Below are 10504 nucleotides of genomic sequence, written 5' to 3'. Positions count from 1 at the left end.
AGGGTTTATCCCTATAAAACTTTTGTTTGTATAAGAAATGGGTTTTTATCCCAGTTTATGAAATAAGAATTATGGTGTTTTTATAACTCTGATTAATTTTCCTAACTACGGTTCTGATGAAATATTCCACTGCAAATTATTTTAATAAACATCGATACCACCACTCAACGTTCACGGCTCCCCTCCCGGGGTATAGGGGTCGGGGCTGTGACAGGTATTCACAAATTCACCTCCCTTTCAAGTTCCAATAAGATTGCTATGCTCGTGGTGACTTCTCAGTTAGGAATTATCATTGTCGCTTCTAATTGGTTACAGGACTAGGGCCCTACTAGCCTCATCAGTCAATGTCTGTCGTCTCACGATTCTTGCGTTTATGGACTGAAGGAAAATCACTCCAATCCTTCTTTAAGGCAACATGCTATGTTATATGATATATTGGGAGTTGAAAGTCGCGGTCCCTTTCCCTCAGGCGAGTTCCTCACTTAACTTAAAAGACGAATGGGTCTTTGCGAATTCAGTAGCTGTGTTATTTAACACACACTTGACTTCTACCTTCGTGTGCCAATGGATCTTTCACATACTCCCTGTTTATTATGTTTCCATATTGGTCTCACTACCATACCAAACCTTACTGGATTTTTAGCATGTACAACCATCAAACCAGATACCAAAGCAAGACTCAACAAAACTTTCTTATGTCTATTCAGCTAGGGGCCCTTGGACTTATCTGCGTCGAGGATGTTGATTGAAAGAAAGAAGAGAGATAACTCAAACGTTAGCGCGAAAATAGAAAGAGTCGTGCCGAAAAAGTGGAATTCTTCTAAGATTCATTGCTCGATTTTTCTGCATGCACTGGTTGGTTCGGAAAGTCAATAAGTAGAAGGGCAAAGTGACCACACGGAAAGGCATTAACGGGGTAATATTCATAGCCATGTTCACCATTCTAACTACATACATTTCACAAATGGGTGAACCATTCTAATTCATTATTGCTTGGTTTTCCCTAGTCTTTCGGTGATTCGACCAACATTTTCTTCTTACACGTCTATACCACATGGCCACCACTACCACACACCGTTCACCATTGCAAGCACAGTTGCCAAAATCTGTAGTCATCGTCCTTTTTCTTCTTCTATATCTTTACACCATCTCCCTCTTTCTTATTTTTCTACATCTTCACCCATCACCTTCATCTTTCTTTAATTTAACTATAAAATACAAAAAATAGTCTATTTTCAATTGTTAATTTTATTCAACATTGTAAACCATGTGTCGATATTCTTTTAAACATGCTACGACTAAGTTTTCTTTTTCGGTTGCTATAACGAGTGCGGTACGTCGATACACCGATAACTACCGAATTCCACAATGTCAACTTAGTTTGGCAACATTGAAAAGACTTTGACGCTGCGTTCCCGAGTTAAATTAAGGAGAGAAAGGAAAGGAATTCATCTCTTTTCCTTTCTTTTCATTTTTACTTCCATAACTCCTTTCGTTTCCTTTCCATTTAATTCTTTTCAATTTGGAAAGAAATCAAACCCATCCATTTTACCCTTTATTTGCCTTATCTTTCTTTTCCTTTCCTTTCTTTTCTTTCTTTAAATGAAACTCGAGAACACACATTTCCTTGTTTTTTTTCTTTCCTTCCTTTAATAAAACTTGGAAACACAACATTCCGCAACTTTCTCTTCATTTCCTTTTCTTTATTTCCTTTAATGCGACTCGGAACACAGCGTGAAAGTTAGCAAAGGGAATACAAAATCATCATCTTTATAAACATAGAATCGTTAGAAAAGCATATATCATTGACCCACACGTGTCTCAAAAGTATCTATCCATCCTCTGTAATTCTTCCTGAGATGGCTCTCGTCAAAGAGATCATGGGTTGCCCCATGACGAACAAATCACCCTTACTTCATTCACCCACTCTCAAGCCCATCAACCACAACCACAACCACAACCACAGTCAGCTGTCGGTGAACCCAAAAAGGTCTACTCGAACGCTCGTGAAGGCTGCGATCAGTGAGGATTTAGCCAAGTTTTTAAAACCAGAAAAACCGGTTACTTTCACGGTAAGAGCTGTATTCACTGTTCGAAACAATCACCAGCAAGATTTCAAAGACACGCTCTTGAAGAAGCTCGATGCTTTTGCTGATCAGATCGGCAGAAATGTTGTTCTCGCTATTCATAGCACTCATGTTGATCCCAGTATGCACACCACCTGTTCGATGAAATGCCTCAATGAGATTCTTTTTATTATTTTCTTTTTAACTTAATATTTATTGGGTTTTAGAAACAAGGGTTGCAAAGAAGAGTAAAGAATCTGTGTTGAAAGACTGGTCACAAAAATCAAATGTTAAATCTGAGAAGGTTAATTACACAGCTGATATATTGGTGGATTCGAGTTTCGGGATACCGGGAGCAATTACTATTATTAATAAGCACCAAAAGGAGTTTTATTTGGAGAGTGTTACAATTGAAGGGTTTGCTTGTGGGCCTGTTTATTTTCCTTGTAATTCATGGGTTCAATCCACTAATGATCATCCCAATCCCAGGGTCTTCTTCTCTAATCAGGTAATTAGTGATCTTTTTTAGTTGTTTTATTAATATTTACAAGTCAAAGGTTTGAACTTGGAAAGTCAAATCTTGAATTTTTCTTTGAGCAATCATGAATCCATGATGGTAGGCTGGCATGCAGTCATACTGGTATCCCTGGTTTGATTTTCATGTTCCATGGTATTTGTTATATAAACTTTAGTTCATATTGTAATTATTATACTTTTTTAATACAGTAGTTGATAAGCATGCCCTAGAAAAATATATATATTCATTAGGGGTCAAAGGGTTTTTAAATTCTTTTAACTAGTAAATTGTAATTTATATCTAAGGTCAAACTTCATGAAATAGAAAATAAGTTTACACTTCTGATTTTGGCAACCAACTTAGCACACATAACAAACTTATGTAAATATTATTATTTACGAGTTTAAAAAAATATATTTTGTTAATAAGTAAAGTTGTAATTAAAAATGAGATTATCAAATGTCACATCAGACTCGTGTGACATATGCATAGGGTCATGGTATCCACACGCCACCGACAGGTTTTACGTGTAATGTGCCCTAAATATTTCCCACATACAGATATAAGGTTATACGACCCGCATGATATGTGGAAAAGGTTATATCAGCCATATAAAAACAATATAAGGTTTTATACGAATTGTCATACAAATCGTTGAAGGTGGTCTGCAAAATTGATACAGCTTGCATAAATTTATAAGGGTCGTATAACCTTGTACGACCCATATAACAACTTGGTATGGTGTATCTATAGCTGCACCCTATGCATATATGCTAAAGTGATAAGTAAGTTGCAATTTGCAATGTCAATAATTGTTGAAAATTCAACACATATTGGCCTGTTGAACAGTCATTTGTTTCTACAATCGGTGATAAATTATAATTTGGTTGCTAAAATAGATAATAAAGTATGTGTTGGTTTTCATTTCACGCCTAATTCAATATTTGTTGCTAAAATTATAAAAAAGTGTAAAATTGGTTCAGTTCCACGCCAATTGTCCTACTTACTAGACAAGGTCAATGGTATTTAAAATATTTTTATTAGTAAAGTAGTAAACTATTATATCATCACCTAATGAGATGTGATCTAATTGATAAATACTCATTGACAACTTGCATAAAATCAATAATATGTTAAAAATAATAATTTCAATCTCACACATTATATGTATGTTATTGTACACTTGAACAGCCATATCTGCCAGACCAGACGCCAGCCGGACTAAAATTACTAAGAGAAAATGAGCTTAGAGATTTAAGAGGTGACGGGAAAGGAGTGAGGAAATTATCGGACCGAATCTACAATTATGATGTTTATAATGATCTTGGAAATCCTGACAGGGGAAGTGAGTTTATTAGACCTATATTAGGTGGTCAAAGGAATCCATATCCAAGGCGTTGTCGTACGGGCCGGTTACCTAGTGACACTGGTGAGTGTTTTTTATAATCTTCATTTTTCTTGTGACAAAATGGTCGGGTCAGGTAACGGGTCCAATATTTTTGGTCCAGAAGAGACATTCTATGGGTGCTTGAGTCCGACAGTTTTGCATGAAACCAAAAAAGTCGACCCGTAACTGAAAAACCAAACCCAAAAAAACAACGGTTTGGTTTTATTATCGTAAAAAAGCCAAATTTTTTGTTCGGTTTTGGTTTTGAATGCAATTAAAACTGAAAAAACAGAACCGAACTAAATTTATGGATTTTTATTTTTAGTTTTGAATGTTAAATAGTTTATATGAATATAAGAATTAGTATAACCCAAATATTTTAGCCCGAATGTATAATTATGAGTTAATAATTAATTAACAAAAAGATTTAGGCAAAAGTTTGAGGCCTAAATTCATTGTTTTGAGACCAAATTTTTTTGGCCCAAAATTTCAAGCCCAAATGATGAAACTGAAAACCAAACTGAACCCAAAGCGAAATTTCGGTTTTTGGTTCACTTTGAGCCTAAAACCGACCGATGCACACAGTTAGTAAATAATCTGGTACAGTAATTACTTCTTTATGTAAAGTGATTTAATAAGTTTTTCCGATTTATAAAATAATTTCGGCTTTCAAAGTTTAGCATGTATTTTAACCCATTTAAGATGAAGCATAACCTGAATCAACCCGCTCATAAGTAAACGGGTTGAAATTAATGTGTTTGTTTGATATTTTGTCACGCACTAGGTTGGGTGTTTGGATTGACCCCAAAATACTTATCTCCATCTAAAAAGTTATGTGCGTGCGAAATATGATTACCCAATATATTTTTTTTCCAAATAATTCAATTTAATGGGTTTTATGCATTTAAAATACAATTCAGGCCAACTTTTGACCGTTTTCTTTAATAATGATCACAAAAAGAATACTATTACAATGATAATCCAATTCTTTGAATAGAATAATTTGACAGTTGAAACCGTCATGGCGTCACCTCTAAATGGGTATATCTGTAAAGCATTCTAATTGTTGTATAATTTAAGCAGATATTTTAGCTGAAAGTCGAGTAGAGAAGCCTTTTCCATTGTATGTTCCAAGAGACGAACGCTTTGAAGAATCAAAACAAATTACATTTGCAACAAGTCGGTTAAAGGCAGTGCTACATAACCTTTTACCCTCGATGGTGGCCAATATTTCCAAAAAACACGATTTCAAGGGGTTCTCACAAATTGAGTCTCTTTACAGTGATGGACTTCCTCTCAAATTCGGGCTTCAAGATGATATCTTAAAAAAACTTCGGCTGCCAAATTTAGTGTCTAGCCAGGGTGGCGGCCTGCTCAAATATGATATCCCCAAGATTCTTTCAAGTAAGGATCACAATTAGAATTCAGTTAGATGTGTAAACATGGGCGGGTTGGGCCAAAACATGGTTGGGTAAAAACTGGTTTGTTGGTATTATCTAGATTCGGTTGACCTATAGCACATTTTGGTAAATGATTATTAGGGCTAAGGGTGTGCATGGGCCCGTTGGGGCTGGGGCTGGGGCTGGGGCTGGGTTTGGGCTTGATGATGTCGGTTATGTCAGTTACGGATTGGTTATTTTAGTTTCATGCACACCCCATTATCAAATATGATCAACCCTTTATGTAATATAGTTATGATTAGAAAATAACGAATAATCTAACTTTTTGAATAAAAAGGATTCAGGATGTTTTTGTTTTTGCGTTAGAAATACTTTTTGAACTACTTCTAAATGTTTTTGCAATGTTTCTTTGAAGATATCTTTTTGAATAGAAGTGTTTGACCCATTAAAGGTAAAACATAAATCTAAAGCGATCCATTCTTAAAGTAAACCGGTCGAAATTGCCACCTCTCACCTTTAAAATATTTAACAACCGGAAATGTTAACATTATACAAAAAAATAGTGTATTTGCAGAGGACAAATTTGCATGGTTGCGTGATGATGAGTTTGCTCGCCAAGCACTTGCAGGGGTCAACCCGGTCAGCATAGAGAAGCTTAAAGTTTTCCCACCAGTGAGTCAACTTGACCCTGAAATCTATGGCCTACAAGAGTCTGCCCTCAAAGAAGAACACATTTCGGGCTATCTTAACGGGTTGACTGTACAACAGGTAACATTCTTTCATATCGGTCCAGCCTGTAGATAAGTAATTTCTTATGGATAAAGCTACATTAGAATTGGAAGAAAATGGGTGAGTCAGACGGATTGAATAACTTATGAATATGAGTTGAGGGCCAATATAGTAATCTTATGTTATCAGTCAGGTCGGGTTGACAAGACACACGCTTTGTCAACATTTTAAGAAATTTTATGCATTAAAAACACTTTATGTCCAAGATTATTGATTTTTATATATATGATCATTGTGTCACGTTTAATTACAGATATTGCAATATTTCAGCAATACTTTATTTTTATTTCAATAAAAAGACTAAGGTTTTATGCACTAGAAAACACTTTTTGTAAAAGACTATTAGGCTTTAAATTTTAATAAATCAATAGTGGGAGACAGCAGTGATGATGTTCTAGGTTGGCAAAAGAGGATGTGTATGTATATATTTAGGGTATTTTGTGTTTTTTTTTATTTGTAATAGTAAGGGTATTTTGGTGTTTTTTATTTAAGTAAGGGTATTTTGGTGTTTTTATTCTAATTTTTAGTTTTAAGGTTTTTGTGCTTAATTTTTTAATTTTAATAGTAAGGGTATTTTGGTTGTTTTACACACATTTAACAGAAAAAATTAACCAAATCTGAGGATAGGAACTAAATGCTTTAATTTTTTGAAAATCATTGGACTGAAGATGCAATTTTGAAAATAATGTATCAAAACCATAATATATGTAAATCACAGGAACCAACTGTGTAATTCATAATATAGGTGAGCCACAAGGACCGATCGTGTAACTCTAAGTTACGTTAATGAGGATCTCATAATTTTCATCTACAAATATTTTAATGCTTGAGATATGTAACCGAAGCATGATGAGTATTTAATACGATTACAGGCTATGGAGGAAAATAGGCTATTCATAATTGACCACCATGACACGTATTTACCGTTTCTTGACCGAATAAATGCACTTGAGGGGCGTAAAGCGTATGCAACCCTCAGCATATTTTACTTGAACCCATCGGGCACACTTAAGCCCATTGCAATTGAGCTTAGCTTACCACGAAATTTAAAGCGTGTGATCACACCTCCTGTAGATGCCACTAGCAACTGGACTTGGTTGCTTGCTAAGGCCCATGTTTGCTGTAATGATTCCGGTGTTCACCAGCTTGTAAACCACTGGTAATTATTCCAAACTTAATATTGTGTTCTAATAACTGTAGAACTTATATTAGCTTAACAATAGTTATTGTTTTTAAAGGACTATTTTCAAGCAGATCCTTGTAAAATTTTCAGTTTCAATATATGTATATTTTTCTGATGTCATAATATCAAGTATAGCTATTTCAAAACATTAAAAGTATCATATTTAGTTATTTATCTATTCCATGAAAATAAAATGAATGGGCAAGTCATATACATCTTTATAAATTTTATAATATCGTATTTACTCTTTTAAAAGATATCATATTTATAAGTTTCGCCAACTAAACGGATATAATGATGTTTTCCTATTCGTTTATTCAGTGAAATGGATTTGTATAAGAAAATGGTTTATTTTATTTATTATGGAATTAGTAAATATGATAATTTTATTGTTTTTATTGAAAAGATAAATGTGATATTGTGAAATTTTTAGAAGCACATATTTGAAATCTTGAACTTTTTGAAGAGTGAAATTAATCTTAAAATTGTATAGGATGAATTAACAATATTTTTGCTGAGTATACTGTCAAAGATGATTAAAAAGTAATTTGAAACAGGATGCATTAAACATGTTTTCAAAACATAAGAGATTTTGTAGATGTAACTTATACAAAACTTCCCCTTTTATTTATAAAAATGATTTAGTAGGTTGTATGTATTATAAAATACACTTTGATCAATTTTTGTCCTGTTTCCTTTATCGCTGTTTTTTACCCATAACAAAGTAAACATAGCCTGAACAATCTATTTCATGAATTCAATCATATGATATTTACAAAATTGCCCTTGTGCAAGCAGGTTACGGACACATGCAACCATGGAACCGTTTATATTATCTGCGCATAGACATTTAAGTGCTATGCACCCGATATATAAGCTCTTGGACCCACATATGAGGTACACACTAGAAACCAATGCAATTGCCCGCCAAAACCTAATTAATGCTGATGGTGTCATCGAACAAGGTTTTACACCTGGTCGTTACGCTATGGAAATAAGCGCTGCTGCTTATAAAAACTGGCGCTTTGATTTAGAAGGCCTCCCAGCTGATCTCATTAGAAGGTATGTAAACCCGATTATTTTAGTTTTCATTTTCTGTTAATATTGTTTAGAAGTGGCAACAAATTGCATTCTTTGGTAAGATAAGACAAGTATATTGCATTAAATGGTTTAAAATAACATGCTACATGTAGTGGTACAAAGTGAATATCAGATTACATTTTCTTGCGGTCTGCTTTAACAAATAAATTTGTTTTTACAAAAGTGTCTTGTCGTTCAACCTAACTTGTCTAAAGTGACCTGTTTGACCTTTTTTAGTGCAATATGCAATTTGTGACCATTTTAATACAACTTACTAAATTTTTACCCTTTAATGCAGTTATGCAAAAATCGCATAGTTTAGTAAGTGATAAATACGTTGCATTAAATGGTTAAAAATAGTAGGTTAAAATGTTGAATGTATATTAAAACGTGAATTGTACCTTGCTCGTAATTAAAAAAAAAAGAAAAACTGTTGACAATAAGTTTATGCTTGTTAACTATGAGTGTAAACGAGCCAAGCCGAGCTGAACCCGAGCTTGTCTAGGCTCGAGCTCGGCTCGTTTAATATTTATTATGTAATTACTTAATTTACGTACATTTATAAATGATAATTATATTTTACAATTTACATACATTTTTATTTAATTTTGTATTTAGTATATATTATTAGTTTTTTTTAGTCATCATTTTATGTATATAAATAATTGCTATAAAAGTATATATTTAGTACATTACATTAAAGTTATATAAATAGCGGGCTCGTTTATGCTTGTGAGCCAGCTCCAGCTCAATAAGTGAAGTTCGGGCTTGGTTCGTTTATTAGACAAGCTTATTTTTAGGCTCGAGCTCGTTTAGGCTCGGCTCGGTTCGAGCTTTACCATGCCAATCTCAAGCAACTTGACTCGTTTACACCTCTACTGTTAACCCCACAAAATTCGTCATTTGACCAGAACCCTTTTTGACTTGTTATCCAAGGTGCCCACCTTTTCTTTTCAAATGTTAACTGTGTTCTTATGCATATAGGGGCATGGCGATCCCAGACCCGAGTCAGCCACACGGGCTCAAGCTTTTAATCAATGACTACCCGTATGCTTCTGACGGGCTCTTAATCTGGGAAGCCATACAAAACTGGGTCCAAACTTATGTAGCACAATACTACCCGGATCCATCGCTCGTATCCAAGGACCGAGAGCTCCAAGCCTGGTACACTGAGTCAATCAACGTGGGCCACGCGGATATTTGTCACGCGACATGGTGGCCCATATTGGCAAACCCCGCCGACCTAACCGCCATCCTAACCACCATCATATGGTTAGCCTCGGCCCAACACGCGGCTCTTAACTTCGGTCAATACCCATACAGCGGTTACATACCAAACCGACCGCCGCTAATGCGACAATTGATTCCGGATGAAACCGACCCCGAATACACAAGCTTTTTCGAAGACCCGCAAAGTTACTTTCTTTCGGCTTTACCAAGCATGTTACAATCGACAAAATATATGGCGGTGGTGGATACATTATCGACTCATTCACCGGACGAGGAGTATATCGGTGAGAGGCAACAAACCGACACGTGGACTGGGGATGCGGAAATGGTGGAAGCGTTTTATATGTTTTCAATGGAGATTAAGAGGATTGAGGAGGAGATTGAGAGAAGGAACCGGGACACGGGTTTGAAGAACCGGTGTGGTGCGGGGGTTTTGCCGTATGAGCTTCTTGCACCGAGTTCACAGCCCGGTGTGACGTGTCGAGGGGTCCCAAATAGTGTGTCGATTTGAACCGGTTTAGTAGGTGTAGGTGTGTTACGGGTGTGTTTGTATTGTGTAATATATGGTGTATGAAGTTGTTATTAAGTTGTCAGGTAAGGTGCTCTAGTGAATGTAATATTTTTTTGTTGTAAAGCTTGTGAAGTTGTATTAATTTGAAATTAATATAAGTGATAAGAGGTTAACAACGAACTGGAATTTAACTTGGGATTTTTATTTGGTTTGATTCAGTTATAAATTGAATCAATTTCGTTTGCTGGAATTTATGAATAGTAAAGTGTTATTATTTTGTTTTTTGTTTTTATTATAAAAGTGTGTTTTAAAGTTTGGCAACAAAGGTTTTGTAGAAAAAA

At 35.0% G+C, this 10504-nt stretch overlaps 1 protein-coding gene across 1 annotated transcript; it reads left to right on the top strand.

The window, feature by feature from the left end:
* The first annotated feature begins 1859 nt into the window (after positions 1-1859).
* LOC143542424 (lipoxygenase 1, chloroplastic-like) lies at positions 1860-10189 on the top strand. Its single transcript, XM_077035011.1, has 8 exons — positions 1860-2208; positions 2294-2574; positions 3775-4012; positions 5054-5374; positions 5945-6138; positions 7032-7318; positions 8141-8404; positions 9407-10189. Exons 1-8 carry the CDS (start codon positions 1860-1862, stop codon positions 10161-10163), a joined length of 2691 nt encoding a protein of 896 aa, XP_076891126.1. The 3' UTR covers positions 10164-10189.
* The last annotated feature ends 315 nt before the right edge of the window (positions 10190-10504 follow it).

The sequence above is a fragment of the Bidens hawaiensis genome, unplaced genomic scaffold (assembly GCF_021521415.1).
Source record: "Bidens hawaiensis isolate Kalapana, Puna unplaced genomic scaffold, B.hawaiensis_p1.1 tig00012838_1, whole genome shotgun sequence".
Taxonomy (NCBI): Eukaryota; Viridiplantae; Streptophyta; class Magnoliopsida; order Asterales; family Asteraceae; genus Bidens; species Bidens hawaiensis.
Note: the sequence above shows the minus strand (reverse complement) of the source record. Positions and strands in the feature narration are given on the sequence as shown.

Excerpts from the sequence above, each read along its gene's own strand:
- LOC143542424 (XM_077035011.1), top strand. The coding sequence starts at position 1,860 with ATGGCTCTCGTCAAAGAGATCATGGGTTGCCCCATGACGAACAAATCA. Across the intron at positions 5,375-5,944 it reads TATCCCCAAGATTCTTTCAA|AGGACAAATTTGCATGGTTG; the intron begins GTAAGGATCACA and ends GTGTATTTGCAG. Across the intron at positions 7,319-8,140 it reads CACCAGCTTGTAAACCACTG|GTTACGGACACATGCAACCA; the intron begins GTAATTATTCCA and ends TTGTGCAAGCAG.